Raw genomic sequence first — 17542 nt, forward strand, 5'->3', positions numbered from 1 at the left:
TCATCCCTTCAAGGAATGCTCTGGCTAGAACAGCCTGCAGAAATGATTCTATTCCTTCCCCTGCCCTCCAACATAACCTCTACTACCTGCAGAGAATCGGCACCAAAGCAACACCCTTTAAGGCTTCAGTCTTATCGGTTTAAATTGAAGTAAATTCAGTAATTTAAGAGACCACTTCTTCAGACAGACCGATTTGAAGTTGTTGGAAAGAGAAAAAGAAAGGAGATCTAGTTGCTCCTTGACCATTACGTTCCTTCTCCTTCAGCCACAGTGCCTAAAAAATAATCTATTACTGTACCAGAGAAGTTACATACAAATAAAAGTGGACGTTTCACTGCAGTGTTCCATGATACAAGTGCAGCGTATAATTATTTTGAAAGGAAAACTCCTTTCTAGGACTTCTTTAATTAGGTTGCCCTTTCTCGCATCTCTATCATATAAACTTACTTCTCTCTCCCCCAGTGAAGCACGTCTCTCTATTTCTGCATTGTCATTCTCAAGGCAGACACCTGGACGGCTGCAGAAGGAGATTTTAATCTTCAGTAGCGCAAACTGACTGCCTTGCTTCCCCAGGATGACAAGTGTTTCTTTACCATTTTTCTCCTCCAGACTGTTAACAGACTCTAGTACACAGATTATTCAATCACCAGCAGCAAAGTAAATGTCTAAAATGGGCAGAAAAGCCCAAGACAAAACACTGGAAACAGAGAACAGCTCTTCTAAGGCTGAGATATGAAACTGTAAACACTGTGCATATTCCGAGGAAATTTACTTTTACTCCCTTCAACACGGGCAAATAACTAGTTAAATTCAAATCCAGACCTAAACATCATGAGACAAGAACCCTGGGAAGGCAGAGACAAATTCAGCTACGGGTCACAAATACAAATACCAGCCTCTTAACTGAGAGAAGAAAGGTTATTAACTGAATACCAATCAACACCGATTGCATGCACTTATTTCACCTCTTTTGAACAAGTGAAAAGCCGATGGTCTTGTAACATGAATGTGAATCTGAAGGGAAAAGAAAAAGCAGCTAGCTTACAAGTCATCTTATACTTTTTCCTCCTTAAAGACATTCCCAGACTATTTCAACACAGATTAAATCTAACCATGGAAAACAGGATCCGCAGAGCTTGAAAATAAATAAATTATTTGGGAGGAGGGGTGGGAAAGGAAGAGGAAAAAAATCCTTACCAACTGACTGGCCTTACTGTGCGCTTTTCCAGGAGACCAAGAATTGCTTCTGATGCAGCAGCATTCAGCCCTGGAGAAGTCAGAGAGAGCAAAAAGGGAGGGGAGGTACCAGGAGGGAAGGGAGGGGAGAGGAGGAGAAGGGAGGGCAGAGGAGGAAAGGGGAGGGGACAGCATGTACACTGCATGTCAGTTTGTTGAGCCCTAACATTGCTTTCGGGAAAGAGAAGAATGAAGCTACCGCTAAATCAGGCTGGGAATTGGTTTGCGATGGTTCAGGATGATAAGGGAACGAGATCGTAGTGTGACCATTCGGGCTCAAACCAGAAAGTCAGGAGGAAGAAATGTGTCTATTCAGAGAACCTGGAATGCCAAACATGCTTTTTGCTCCAAAAGGACAGCTCATACTAAAAGTCAAGCAGGGTAAATGCAAGAGCTGCAGCCAAACCTGTCACTGCAATTAGTGAATGAGGGAGGCTGTCCAGAAGGAAGCAAGATTTCCTTGCTTTCCTACAGTCCTCCAAACTCAACTGGCATCCACCTGCAAATCTCACAGATTGTAAACTACCTGGAGTCGTCCTTTCATCTCTTCATTCATGTTTATGTTGCCAGCTGCATCCAAACACAATATGCAGTGCACTGCAGACATTCCTACTTGGAAGACTTTCACCCTAAAGCAGTAAAACATACCAAGGGGCACAGCATACACAACAGCCAGAGTGATAGTATCAAAATACTGTATGCACTTGAACATAAAAATACGCCAGCCATTCTCTCACCAACCAACCATTACATCCCAGACCCACCCTACCATGAAAAGTTAGCTGAATTACAATTTTAGTCCCTGAAGGGAAAATGGGAGGGGAACACTCATTGTTTCAACACATCATCTCACCACCAGTATCTCTGCAGGAGTGGGATGAAAAAATCAAAAAGTGACTTCTCATCTCAGAGGCTCTACCTCTAGTATTCCAAATTTCCCATTCCTCACAAGCCCTTCCGATTTCTTGACATTTACTGCATGGCTATCCAGTTTAACAACCTTTATTCCCTTCAACTAGCAATTTTGCCTCTAGTTAACTGTTGTTCACCATCCTCAGTCAGATGCTTTCCTGGACCTACAAGCCTCCCAAGCCCACAAAACAACCTGAAGTCTTGCACACATGCAGAACCTTGGGAACACTTCCAGCCGCATCCTGGCTGCACAGCATGACGCAGCAAGTGGTCCCGCTGGATGACACAGCTCTGTAAAATTCTGACTGCACAGATCCACAGTGGGGCATAGGAAGGGCTCAGCTGACCCCTTACCTTCAACTGGCTACTTCCCTCCTAGCAAAGGTTGACTTCAGTCCAAAAATTGAGGAAGATCCCAAATCATATGGTGCCAAGGAAAGAGACAGCACCAGAGACACTACAGAATTTTGCAGGTCCGTCTCTGAAAAGCCGACTCCTGTGAAGCTCTCCTCTGCTCCTGATCCATGAAAAAGCAGACAGGCTGTTCTGCTATCTTCTCAGTTTTAAGTAAGCTCTTAGCAGCTGTGGGAAAGACCTATCTTCGCAGTGCTCCGGAATAACACAAAAATCGAACCTCTTACTGTCACAGCAACATAATTCACTGGAGACTCCCAGGTTTACACATTGCCCTTATGGCTCTAGCAAAGTATTACTGACAACTTGATGCGGCACACAGAGCCCCTGTGGCAGATGCTTATCTTAAAAAATGCAAAACACTTGCGTGATGGCTAACAGCCTGCCAGGCGGCTCTTCTCTGGCCCTTCTGAGAAACAACAAACTCTCCCACCCTTACCCCACGCCCCGCTCCCCCCACTGCCATCCCCAGCACACCATCCCACAGACTCAGAACAAACCGAGAAGCATGCCACTCAGTAAAAACAAACATTTTCCTTACAGAGAAAAAAAAAAATTACAGTAAACCCATATATTCCCTTCCTCCACATAAAGCCACAAGCCCAGTGGGTCCCCAAACCCATCCCCACAGCAACTCACAAAGGGTTAGTGCAGCTACATTAATTCGGCTGGAAAGGATTTTCATCACCTTGTCTCTTTCCTCGCCTCTTCTGCTGTTTCAAAAATAGCTCTGGCTTGTTTGCTGTACCGCTTATGTCAGTCTGATTTTATGCCTGACTGGATGTATACAGACAAGCTCGTAGCCCATTAAACACCAACTACCCAGATCTGTACATACATGCACAGTCACACAAACACAAAGCACAGCCCCCTCCCTTGGAGGCCATGCTGGAAAGCTGCTTGTTTTCAGAGGCTTTGCGCAGTATTAAGTATGTTTACAGCAGGCCTCAGACAGGGGCTAGAGAACAGACCACAGCCTTTTCTGAGGTTAAAAAAAAAGCAGAAAAGCAAAACAGCACTAACATCCATCTGTTTCAAAGCTGCAAGTATGGACCTTCCCCGTGATGAAAATACTTTGAAATTTGAGTGCATTTATCAAATGACCTAAGGTCATTTAATTGTATGCTGTTAGCTTTTCTGTCCATTAAAGACAAACAATCCCTCCCGAAGGCTTTGAAAACTATTATCCACAATTGCTGGGAAGGGAAAGGTTATAAGAAGGTACAGACGTGCAGAAATTCTGGAGCAAACTACTCTAAAAACAAACTTCAGGTAAAGTCCTGAATATAAGAAGTTGTCTGAATGAAACTTTTCCTACTAGCGCTTTTTAATCACTGGGTTTTCCTGAACAGCTTTTCGTTTTAGAATAAATCAACTTGCTGGAGCCACTTCACTAATCCCAGATTAATTCCATTCAAATCTGGCATCCTTCCCAAACCAAGTAATCTAAAGCTCAGCCTCCTTTAGCACAGTTCTACCTTCAAGACCCAGCACATCAGCTGTGAGCTGCCTCTGTGATGTATTTTTAAATGAAACTTTCTCAGCATGCCATGACTCAGGAACATTGGTTACCATGAACTGAAGATTTCCACAAGGAAATACAGCACAAAGAAGTCTTGATTGCTCATTCTATCTATGTTCCTACATAGCTATAAAATCCAATACACATTAGCTATTTTATCACTTATTAAAAAAATAAATTAGCACCTACTGACATTTCTTTATGAAGTGCTCCCCTATTACTTATCTGCTAAAAAACCCTCTGAAATTTAAGAGGAAGAAAACCCATATACCATTTCCAGCAGTCACCAGAGTATGAAGATAATATTAAAAGGATGAGCCTCTCAGGCACAGTATCTTGTTACAGGTGTTTGCTTCTAAATGCAATTCTGTATGTATATTAACAGGAAAGAACATACAAACAAAAGCTCACCATATAGCAACAAATTAGCGTCTTAACACACAGTGTATGAAAACTAGTTGGTTTTTGACATTTGAGGACTTCTTCAATTCCAATGGCAACCCAACAAACCAGACACGCAAACAACTGGAACAGACTGCCTGGGGAAACTGTGGAGTCCAGTCGCATAGGTCTTTAATGTCAACATCAGAAATGAATGGTAAAAGTTAGTTCTGCCTTGGGGCTGAGAGGTGACTGCCCAAGATCCCTTTCCAACTATATAGTCCTGACCTCCTGCTTTTTTTTTTTTTTTTTGCATTTTCTGGGGCATTCCTTCTCTCATCTGCTTACTTCTAGCAACGCCTCTTAACTTTCACACCTGTTAAGACTACTATCACACTTACAAATAAGCTTTGAACAAAGTATGAAAATTAAACATTGTCTTCTTACCCATCCTCCTTGTTGAATGATATAGTCTGCAGAATAGTCTTCTAGATATGTCACCCCAAAGTTCACAAGCGCGCTCAGTGGCTCCTGGCCCCGTCTGGTTAACTCCATCAGAAACTGTTGTAGCAGAACCAAGGGTACCAAGACCTTCAAAAAACCAAGAACTGTTAATAAATACAGGAAGCATTATCAGTACTACTGTGTAAGTAAAACAGAATAATTCATACGGTCCACAAAAAAGGTCTGAATCTACAAGTCCAAAGATATCAGGGACTATAGGCTTCATTTTTGTGAAGATGCTAGGCAGAAACACAATACAATTCACTAGGAAAGAAGCACTTAATCTGATAAGCCAAACACCACAGCCTAACTTGAGCGTTTCATGGAACAGGACTGCCATGCTTTCTTAATACCCATTTTTTCCCAACATAAGATTGAGGTAAAGAAACAGGTCCAGAACTTGCTACCCCAGAAATGGAAAGAAATAAACGGTTTGAAGGGATATGCACCCAAAGTGTATTTAAACAGCAAACTCATACACATTCTTGAATAGATACACTGCACTAGACAGTCTCTTCACAAGTTCACACTTGGCTTTCAGACAGGACAGAAACAAACAACTCCTCCCAGCAGCATAACGTTACAGAGATGTCTAAAATGACAAACGCAAACCCCTCTCCCTGTTAAACTCTCCCTCCTAGCCAAATTTAACACATACAGACTTCCCTCCCTCATTTGCTACTCCCATTCCTCCTTCCAAGCCTTTTGTCTTTTACTGAATGCCCAGCCTTAACCCAACTGTGAATTGCTCTGGAAGATGCAAGACTCTGAGAACCCACCTCCTTTCTAGTATGCAGTTGTAGACACTTCCTTCTGAAATTATGTTTTTGTTTGCCTAAACAACATGCACTTGAACTTTTAAACTCTAAATTTATTCTCCTAGAGCACGCAAGTGGCCCTCTGGGCAAAGTTTATATGCAGCACTTTGCCAAGTTCAGGAAACTGGTATGAATCGAAGTCATTAGCATCTGAAAAAGCACTATTATGGTACAAGAGAAAAATGTTTGTAAACTTTACTGTACCTAGTTTGTGACAACTGCATTGCACATCTATTCACTGTACAAATAAGAATGTTGCTTCCCAGCTGCACATAGTAGAGGCCAGCTAATACTACTGCTCAGACTGAACTTCAAATGCCTCCTTCCTTTCCCAGTCTCCTCCTCCTTCAGCCTGATTTTTCTTTTCTGTAAATATCCTCCATTACTATTCCAGAAATCACACCTTAGGACGCAAAGCTGGAGGAAGACGAATAGGAAAAGTAGGATGGGTTTGAGATTTGTACTAAATCCATGGTGGAGTCACACTGAGATGGATCACTAAAAACAGATGTGGCGTTAAAAATGCCTGTAATCTGATAAATGTAAGATGTTCCAGCTGATTAACAACCAAGAGATCCAATACTGTGGCAGACAGGTTATGGTACTGTTCTTCTGAGACAAACAGTTAACACTGCCTGCAGTCACTTTACTAGGAACAAGATAGTGCTTGAATTTTAAAAGCCTCGGGGTTTTTTGAGTTTCTTGTAATTAATCTCAACTCAGAGGCAGAAGAGGTAGGTGCAGTCTTACAGTGCACAAACATAAGGAGCAGGTCAAGGTGAGGTAAGTGTCAGAAGAAGCTTCAGTTTTTTTGGATCAAAGAAAAAAAGCATGCTGTCAAGAGTAGGGATCTTTCAGAGGTTTTGGGCACACCCACATAACTCTGCAGCAGCACGAACATTGAGATCTCAAAAATATTTGACATTTACTTAAGCTGAAAGCAAGAGAAACAAAGGCAAAAAAAGGCTGCTTAGGACATGAAGGGAGCTCAAATGTTGGCATACTGAACATGATTATCGCCATCTTCCTTTGCCAACTTAAATATCTAATCCATCCATTCTTCCCAAATTTAGCAATCCCTGCAGGCCTCAGGAGCGAGGGACCAAATTCAAACTCTAATATCCAGTCCCATGCAGACCAACAAACACTGCGTGGTTTTCCTTTCCCGCTGAAATTATTGACACTTCTGTCGTTGACACCAGTAGCAGTAGGAACAGGTTTGCATGATACTGTCCCTAAGTTCATGAAAGAAATTACCTTTGCAGTACTTCCATAAAGGTTATCAACAGCTTTCTGTACATAACAGCAGCTACATGAATGGCGATGAGATTTAACTAGACCCAAGTAAAAATACGGCCTTAACAATTCAAAGCAACTGCAATTCCCTCCACCAGTATGCCTGGGAAGGAATGCCTAGGGGCTATTTATATTTTGACTGAAGAAAAACATACACAATATCAAGCACAGCATGCCAGAAAACAGTTGGCAGGAGAAAACTTCTAGGGAATCATTAAAGAAAAAAAACCACTTTACTATCAAAGATTTCTGATTAATTTTGTAAATGAAAGATTTTTGTCAATTATACTATGGCAATCCCATAGTACAATATTACAAATTTAAAGGTATGCAAAAAAAAAAAAATACTACAAAGAAAGTTCACAGACTTTGAAGAAGCTATATCCAAAGTAACTGCCACTTCTGTGTACCTTTTGGCTATTTCAACATAAAATTCATCTAACTCTTTACGCGATTACTTCTTACATTTTTGTTGTATTATTCTTTAGCGCCATTAATCAGTAAAAATGGGACAAGATGACTGCTAATCTACTTACCAGTTCAGTTGACTCTCATATCAGTATTAGTTATCCTTTTATCTGATGTACAATAGTGGGGTTATGTATTTTGGAGTATGTATATAATATTCAATTTTAAGCAAAAAGCGTAACTTTATTACATTTATTTTATTTTATTACAGAAATATAATTTGCCTTAAGTTTGAGGTGGTTTTGGTTTTGTTTTGTTTTAATGACAGCCTTGTATTTGAAATAAGGTGAAGACTCCTCCTTTTCTTTACAGAATCCAACACCACGCCTATTATTTTCACATCACAATCTCTGAGAAATACATGAAATAATTTATTTTCCTGAAATTCTTTTATAGAGAACCAGTACTGCTAATGTCTGGGGGTAAACTGTGGGATGTTAATGAAAGAACTGATGTTACTATGTATTAGTTTACCCTGCCATTCAGATTGATATTCATGTTTTAGTGACTGAAAACATTCCTTTACATCCCATGTGCTAGTCAGTTAACTGGATCTCTTCAGCAATTCAAACATACCACTGCACTCTGGAAAAGATCCACATTTTTAAATGGAAAAAAATAACAGCTATATTTAGAAGTGTCTTCTTTCTGCTCATGCTTGTATAATGAATAGGTTCTTTGAAAACTGGTGCAACTAAAAATTACACCTTCCCAATTGTAAACCAGACAGATCAAGCCTTTGTCCACATTCAACATCCAGCCAGCTAGGTAATCCAATTCCTCCCAGGAAACCATATGCCATGTTTCTCATACACACAACACCAAGGAAGATTTGCAAAGACTACTTTGAATCTGCTTTATGCCACAGAGATACGGGGCCTTTAAGTGATCAGTGTGGCGTTCCGAGTGCATCGCATTCAATACGTTAAATAGGTGGGGCTTTTATAGATACATATGTATAACAATACATGCCTACAACAGCAAAGGCTCAGAAATTTAAAGTGAGATTTTATATACTAGTTCATAGGCTACTGAAAGCAAAAAGAACATCTTCCTGTGCAAGATGCCACTATGGAGCGTAACAGATACAGCTTACATGTAACTAAAAACACATTTAATCTACTAGCTTCAATTGTTTTATTTCTGCTAGTCTGGATCAAACCACAAGCCTGGATCACACAGAATTCTGTCTGTGGGACGGTATTCCCACATTTTTAACACTTTGACATCTGCCACAGCTACTGTGCATCTTCAATTTCTGCTGCACCCAAGAAACTACAGGATATGTAAGGCCCATGAGCATGTAACAGGGATTGATTTATTATTCTGCTCAGCTAGTTGTATGTTTTCTTATTATTTAGTCATAAAAGGGAGTAAGCGTCAGTTCTCCTGATAGAGACAATTTAAATATATACCCTTCAGATTTTCACAAACTTGAGGCCAGCACAGCCTCATTTTACTGCTGTATGCCTGCTAATTAGACCTAACACTATGTCTATTTATAGCTACTTTCAAAAATTATTTTTCTAACAGCTTCTTCTTTAGAATAAAAACTAAGCTAGGTTGAGATTGGAGGAAAGATATCTCGATCTCTTCTGTTATAAAATACAATTCTGATTAAGATGATAAAGGAATTTATAAGGAAATGAAACCAACATAGATGTATTCTATTTCCTCAAAACAAGTATTATTAAAGGAACTGCTCAGCATTCTTGAAGCATCAAGCTACCACAAAAACAATACAAACAGATGCTGTACTATTCTACAAAATTTCCATTCTGGTTTGCTTGTGGACTTGCACTTTGCTTGTGCTTGTTTTGTAGCAACAAATATTACGGGTAAGCAGAGACAATGACAAAGACATCTTCTGGATGATACCCTCACTCAGAAGCTGATGGGGACCAAAATCCACTAGCCACAGGGGCTGCACGGACATAGCAGCAATGGAGGCTGAATTGTAAAACCCCAAATGTGGCTCATCCATCTCCCCAGGGCTCTGTCTTCAAGAGGTGTGTAGCAATAGCATATGGAGATGCAGTGGGCAACTGACAAGCTCCATCCACCTCTTCCCTTGCCAGCTGAGCTACAATGACTGGTTTTATGCTTGGTTTTAGTTTTCACCAACTGAAAAAGTAAAATGTGCTAGCTTAAGCCACTTTCTTGATAATCAGATTTCATGGTTGTTTAAACTAAAATCCTATGAATCACAACACAATAAACTGAAAGTGTGCTCATGCCAATTATAATTGCTGGAGGCAGGGGCTGTAACTTGGCAAGCAATATTTAATAAACCACACCCTTGGTTAGATGATCAGTTTCTGAAGTCAGCAGGGAAATCTGGTTGAGAGAAGTATTTCTGGAAAAAAAATTTCATGAGGGAAAAAGATTTCTTGTTCCATTTTAAATTTAAGGCTAAATTTTAATACTCAATTTGTGATTTAATTTAGAAATAGTTATTTCATTCTTTCATTCTTTTTCTGATGCCCACTGAACCCATCAGAGAATGACTAAGTTGATGAATTTGAATGATTAATGAAAGATTAATCTGGGAACAGTAATTCTACTCATTCTACATTAAAAGTATTGTAAGATAGTTCGTTTACAGTTTTTCATTTTGTTTTAAAAAGAAGCTTCATATCATTTGAGATAACTACTCCTGAAACCAGGTAGGAACACTATCCTTAGGTTCTCTGAACCATTTCTATATTCTGAAGATACTATCAATTTTTATTTTCATCATGTTTAGCATTTTTTGACATATGTTTTGAGCCTCAGATGGAAGCGAAGAAAAGTAGAGAAATACTATGAAAACATCTATCTTGGATTTCATTACCAAACTGCTAAAATAATAAATCACTCTTGGGAATTTAAAAACGTTTAGTGAATACTGTAAAAAAATTACGTCAAGCAACAACTCTAACTTTTCTTTCTACTATAAGAAGATTGACCTAATACTTCCATTAGATGACTTCTGTTTAATTATCTAATTAAAAACTATTTTGTCCACATCTACCATTCTGAGAGTCAAAATTATTTCACAATAAAACCAAGTTATTCTTGTTCCTCTCTGAAGCATAACTGTACCTAGTAAAAAAACACTGTGGAGATCAAATAGATGCAAGAGATATCAAAATGAAAGTCACTTATTTGGTACCTTGTTCCATCCACTGGCATGAGCAGCTGTCTCTTGTGTGCGCTCTCGATACTCTTGATATGTCACCGGCCTGCAGAAGTTAAACCAACACTGAAAGTTATAAAAGGAAACAAAAGAACATGAATAAAATTAAATTCTCAGTTTTCAGAGAACAAAATATTTTCACATGTATTACAGCAAATAATTTTCAAGAGCTAACATGTCTTGCATTTTAGGACATAAAACACCAGCACCGGACAATTGATTAAGTGAATTTCATAATAATTTGACAGTCTGAAGCTAAAATGACTTCACAGAAGTAGGTTCTCTGATATGCTACCAAAATTTCTAAGCTCTTGCATATAGTTTTTTATAATCTGAGAGTTTAAAGATAAAAAATTCCACTAAGAAATTCACTCGTGAGATAAGAGGTCAATGCAGAGTAAAATTTTTATAAACTATATAGTCTATGAATGAACACAGGCTGACTGACTGCATTAAGTTACAGCTGAAGCCTTTATTTGCAAGAAACAGCACTTCTGATTACAAAAACCCCCTTTGTAGTTCAGTAGATACCTCTATTTTAGACTCACTGCATCTCTACTTCTCTGAATTGGGATGGTGAAATTCCCCTCCTCCATACTCCTTCCTCCAAGATCATACATCATCACAGAGTCAGCAACAGTAAAGACTTTCTGCCAAGTGACAGCATAAGATGTACTGCTTCAAAAGCAGTTGTCCTAAGCCAGATCATGACAAAAGGCAAGTTCAGACTTTAGCTTAAGGGAAGTAGTGGTAACTGGTATTGGACAGAAGACTGCTTATTGAACTCCAAGAAGCTGTCATGATCTAACAGCCTGCTGTACCATAAACATACTTGTTCATATGTATATAAGAGGACAGGAAAATATAAGCAAAATAAGTACTGCCTCAAATTGCACTACTGTAGCAAGTATGGGTAAAAAACCAGAGCTAAAGCACACACCAAAATTTGGGTTTGTCATTTTAAGTGCATTCTCTTAACTTCCTTGGTACATTAGTTCCTTTAAAACGCAAATCCAAATGAATCAGTGGGATGAGAAGAGCAACAACAGCTGCAGGAAGGATATTATCAAGAGATTAAACAGTAGCTCTAGTTTGCCTTATAAAAAGGCATGCGTGTCAACACGTTTTCACAGGCATTCCAGACTTTATATGTATGGATGTACGTATGTATACAAATAAAAGAAATACTCAGAATGCAAATATTTTCCTATGGAAAACACAAGATGGCTAGAACATCAGGCTACTAACAATCAAAAACTACTTAATTTACAAAGACCTCATCTCAGGAACTCTCCAAAAAGAATCAACCTAGAGTACACCAGGTATGACCCCTCAATGTCAGTCAGCCAACTATCTACAACCTTTAAGACATTTAAACTTAAAATGCTTTTGTTTCAATTTACCATTTCAGACACATAAGGGTGTGGGTTGCAAGGCTTACTACTAATTTTCCAACTTGTCACCAGTCTGGTTTTTCAGTGTGTCGTGAGGTATTTATCAAAACCTCAGTTCTTCAGAAGATACTAAGTACAAGTTTTTAAGGCCACGTAGGGCAAATGCATGGCTTGTAAAGGCAGATAAGCTTCTGCCATTTTGGAGGAATGCACTAGCATTTCTTTTGCCACTTAAGGAGAAACTTGTACCCCACATACTCTTTTCTGTGGGTAAATAATTGTTAGTTTACACAATACCGAACTTGCTTTTTGACTCTGTAAGTGTAGAAGCAGACAGTATATATATTAGTTTCTGAAAGTTAGATGGTGAGTTGACCGAGTCTACTTTTCCCTTGGATGGAAAAAGAGACAACCATTGCCATCTGTCTGGTCAGACGTTACATGGCACTTTTGCTGTGAAATCCAGGTCAGAATCATAGCATCAAAGGGTGGTTTGAGTTAGACGGGACCTTTAAAGATCATGGGCAGAGACACCTTTCACTGCATCACATTGCGCAAAGCCCCATCATATCTGACTTTGAACAGTCAGTTTTAAATTATATTAGTCATAAAAAGTCAACCCTTTGTTGTTGACTAGGGAGCTAGTTACGGTATAAATGGGCTAGTTAAGGAATCACAGAATGGTTGAGGTTGGAAGGCACTGCTGTACAACATCCTGTCCAACCTCCCTGCTCAAGCGAGGTTTCCTACAGGAGGCTTCCCAGGCCCAAGTCCAGACGGCTTTTGAGTATCTCCAAGGACGGAGACTCCACAATCCCTCTGGACAGCCTGTGCCAGTGCTCAGTCACCCTCATAGTAAAAAGGTGTTTCCTGATGTTCAGATGGAATCAATTCCAAATTCATAATCTTCCAGAAGTCTGTCATGAAGGGTATTACCTTCATGAGGGCATGAGATGCCTCTCCAATGCATGTATGGAAGGCTTAAGCCCCATGTATCAGAAAGTTTACACTGGGCACCGATATCTAGGCTTCCAGTACCTTGTTGTTCAAACAGTTCATGAACAGCTACACAAACTCTGAAAGAGTAGTACTAGAGATTCTCAGCTTCTTTTGAGCCATATTATTTAAACCAATCCACAAAAGATAGACTCAGATAGCTATTTGCTAATGCTGCCTTCACAACTGCATTTATGTAACTGTCCCTAAAGTAGCACCTTTCAACTCCAGCTCTCTCAAATACATTTTGGAGGTCACTCAGAACAGCCAGAAGTAGTTCATGTGGATCCATTAAAATCAGCCTGGTAGTTTATAACAGAAAAACAAGCAACTACAACAATTCTACCAATTTGCAAAAGTAGCATTCATTCCAAGTACAATGTGCTATTTAAGCAATAAGCTTAAACTGGCAGGACAGCCCAGGGGCCCACATTTACTTCAGATGTGTGCCTGGGTGGTAGTCATGAAGGGAAACTCTCTCACTTATCTTGAGCCAGACTTCAGCTCTACTCTTAACTATAAGGCAAAAAAAGTTAATCTGGCTACAGCCCAGCATTTATGAAATTGGCAATGGCAACTGGCACCTGCAAGCTGCTGGTTTCACCAGCAACTCAAACTACTTGAATTAGTCCCAGATGTTCAATGATAAAAGATTAGAAAAGTTTTAGAACTTATATGACTGCAAAGAGCAAAACACCACAAAGAAGTATTAGCACGTTACAACACAAAACAAAAACCAGCCAGATAAAGGAACATTGAAAAAGAAAGAAATGCAATACAAAATGTATTCCCAACTCTAGGATTTCAGCAGCAGGCACAATGCAAAAGGAAACACCTTCCCTTTGAAAAAGCAAATGGAAACTCACTTGCTAAGCAAGCTCTGCAGTGCTTTGTGCAGATGTTCTTTCAATTCCTGGGACACTTTCTCCCCTAAGTGAGCCAGGCAGTCTTCTATTGAGCTCTCTGGATTGGCAGGACTGAACACTGGGGAAGTATGGCAGTCAAATCCTGTAGTGGTAAATGCTGAGAGAAGAAAGCATTCAAAATAAAGTAAAATAGATTCATATAAGAACATCAACAGTCTCAGATTTCTTATCCCACCAGTTCACACAGTTTACATAAGGGACAAAGAAATCACAACCCTGTAGTCAAAGCATGCTATGAACAAATTGTAGTAAAAGAAGTATGGTCCAAATATATTGTGGGAGCGGTACTTACAAGCCACAGATGACTTTGAGCTACATTTCCCCCCCAGCTTGTATTTCACAACTGCATCCTAACCAGCAAGTTAGCTGAAGATGCAACTAATCTCAATTTTAAGCTGATGCCAACCCCAGTGGAGCAGCAAGAGAGCCTCTTTTCCATGGTAAAATTTGCCCACGCATGGGCATATCTGCAGCAGTAACAGAGTATCATTTTAAAAAATAATATTTTGTTCATATAACCTTTTCCTTCTCAGTTTAAAACTTCTAAGAAAGGTCTGTATGGATGAACGTAAACAGATCTAGAGCCTCTCTACTTCAGATTTCCAATTTGCAACATACATGCAAGGCAAAGTTTGTTTCTAAATCATCTCTTGCTGGTAGTCCTACAAAAGCCACATCTATAGTCAAAGAATGTCACAAAAAATAAACCTGGTGGAAGTAAGAAATCAGATGGTTCAAGTCCACACTCCCCTGAATGTTAGCTGCTGAGGAATGATTTCACTTCTGTCATCAACTGGAGCAGCTTAAGGACTGCTTACATATCATTATTTATAGTAGCCTATTAAATGTCACTCAATTGTTTGCTTTGGCTAGACTCCACTGCTCCAAACGGTAACGTTTAACTATTTTACTTCATGTGACAATGTGTGGAAATCTTGTGGGGGAGGAGGGTAAAGAGATTCATTGCATCCAAGTCTCTTTAACTAGAGTACCTGTTACAGATTAACCACCATTATAGGGCATAGAAATTATCAACTGAAATGGAAAAATCTGAAGAGCACCTTCCAAGATTTCTTCATCAAGATGTTTTAGTTCCTCCTCGATTTCTATTTTAATCTTCTCCAAAGCCTCTTTCTCCAAAGCATGTTGTGCTATAAGCTGTTGTTGAGTCCCTAAAAGAAACCAGAGAAATTATTCAGATGTAGTATTTCAAATAAGGTAGATAATGGAACATCATACAGAAATATTAACTATAAAGAAATTCAAGGTGAAAGTTCTATTTCAGACAGCAACATAAAAAGTCTGATCCCTTAAGGGCACTTATTACAAAAGTTTTATTATATGAACAGAAACACATAAACTTCCAGGCCTATCCAAGATAAAGAGGTGCTTTAAATATGAATATATATATATAAAAAAATCAGAACTGTAAAGTCACAAGCAGAATATATAACGGCTTTAAAAACAAGCTTGTCTTAAATTTAAGACCAAAATCAAACAAAGACACATAAACAACCAGTCACTGAAACTAATACACTCATGATCAAATTACACCAAAACAAAGTGGACACAGGCATAAGCTTGATTTTTAGTAAGAAACTATAAAAATTATATTGATGCCTGCAAAATCTACAAAAATACTCAGAGCAACTATGCAATGACATCAGTGAAGAGTCCCAAAATCTATTAACTATGTATCATGTCATTGCTCACGAGGAGTCTACAGGCCACAATGAAATAATCTAAGACTGGGTTCACAAGTAAATAAGAGAGGTAAAGAACCCCAGTCAGTCAATTGTCAATTCTCATCTCCTAATCAAGTCATTTAGGAATTTGAAATGGCTGTATATCCACAGAAGTACACATGCCGTGGTCTGGGATCCCAAATACATATTCCGTGCGCTGACTCTAGCTATTTGATAACAAGAAGTTGTTTCAACCATATCATTCAGGATTACATAGACTCCAAATCACCTTAATTATTATGCTGTAGCAGAAGAGAAATAAAAAATTGTTTCAAAACAAGCCAATGTAAAACATTCAAATCTTTAAGGAACTGCCTGCTGAATGTCAACCTTTCCGATACAATGCCATATGGCAAGGTAACTACTGAAGTAACTGCTTTATGGAATGGGTACCAATGGAAAACACTAGATGTCTGGGACAGAGCTCCAGCTCAAAACTCGCTTTTAGCTGCTTTTTCTTTGGGTTTGCTAATCTTTATTTCTTCCGTCAGCTTTCAAGCATGTCTTCAAATCCCATTCTTAAAGCATAATACAAAAGCTGTTTGATTAACAGCTGTCTTATTTTCACCAAACATCACTGAATCAACAGTCAACACTGAAATTTTCTTCTTCCTTCCTTTTGATTCCTTCAAATGTCCTAGAGAGAAAATCCATCTCTCTTATACCCATACAAATATAAAAGTGAATTTTTTATCAACTTACTCCTGAAATAAATAAATAAACAAATAAAATTGACCACAAAACTTCCCTTTGCTAAGTAATCCCCCTTCCAGCCATTTCCTTCCCTGAGTTTTGGGTCAATTATCAGTCCTCATTAGCCCTGCACTCTGCTACTTTCAACAGTATCAGTGACTGGGTTACCCACAACACATTTTCTTAACTCTCTTACTTCTGAATATTCCTTAGAATTCTTTTTTGAGACTTCACGTTCTCTCATGTCCTTGATTTAAACACCATGTCCTGGCCGACCTTCTGATAACGTTGCCAATGTCCACTGTTTCTTACTCATACACCCAAATACTGATGACTCTCCAACCTGTCTCACCCTCTCTCCACCTACATCAACTGCCTACTATTCCCCCTGGGCACCTAGACATCATTCTGCTCTGCAGAGGCTCTTCACACACTTGAAGAAAATAAAAAGGAAAAGGATTTGTATTTGTAAGGCTGGTATCATCTGGCTTCATTTCTTCCTCATCACTTATATTTCACACCCAAATCTTCAGGTAAGTCCTGCAACACCCAGTGTAGCTTTCTGGCATGTCTGTTTTCATTCCTGTTTTGAAGACACTAAATCATAATTTGGTGGTCTTATGAACAGCTGTCTGTTTTCTTCGGTTCATCTCGACTTAAACCTGCTTAAACTCACTTTAAATGTTGTATCACCTTCCCCTTTCCTCCATCTTGGACAAACAATATCACTAGTTTTCATATCAGAGTGTGTGAAAACCATAAAAACAATACTAGCTAACACACACAGATGTGTAGTAAAGTACGTTGTGCATTTTCTGTATTTAAAAAAAACACTAGACAATAAGCTTGCAAGGTCTCCTACATTTGAAAAGTAAGTTAAAAATCCACAGAATCAACCCACCGAATGCGTGCTAATGCTTAAAAACTCATCGCTCAATAGATACCTGTGAGACAACATCTTTCTAAACCAATGTACAAGTCAGTGTAAAATGTTTACATTTATTTATGTGAACGGTTTAAAGGAACAACAGTTTAATTCCTTTTTACTTAACCACACAG

At 39.0% G+C, this 17542-nt stretch overlaps 1 protein-coding gene across 3 annotated transcripts in view; it reads right to left on the minus strand.

The window, feature by feature from the left end:
- The window catches only part of BCL2L13 (BCL2 like 13), a 35821-nt gene that overhangs the window by 10885 nt on the left and 7394 nt on the right, over window positions 1–17542 (minus strand). For all 3 annotated transcript variants that reach the window (XR_004843197.1, XM_009647915.2, XM_035903345.1), the window contains exons 2-5: window positions 15107–15217; window positions 13986–14142; window positions 10706–10775; window positions 4913–5056 (exon numbers count right to left, since the gene is read on the minus strand). Coding sequence is in view for 2 of the 3 variants with exons in the window: in XM_009647915.2 (XP_009646210.1) it covers window positions 4913–5056; window positions 10706–10775; window positions 13986–14142; window positions 15107–15217 (482 nt within the window). In the remaining variant the exon portion in view is untranslated. The remainder of the gene's footprint in view (window positions 1–4912; window positions 5057–10705; window positions 10776–13985; window positions 14143–15106; window positions 15218–17542) is intronic.

This window comes from Egretta garzetta, unplaced genomic scaffold, assembly GCF_000687185.1.
Source record: "Egretta garzetta isolate BGI_Z169 unplaced genomic scaffold, ASM68718v1 scaffold511, whole genome shotgun sequence".
NCBI lineage: Eukaryota > Metazoa > Chordata > Aves > Pelecaniformes > Ardeidae > Egretta > Egretta garzetta.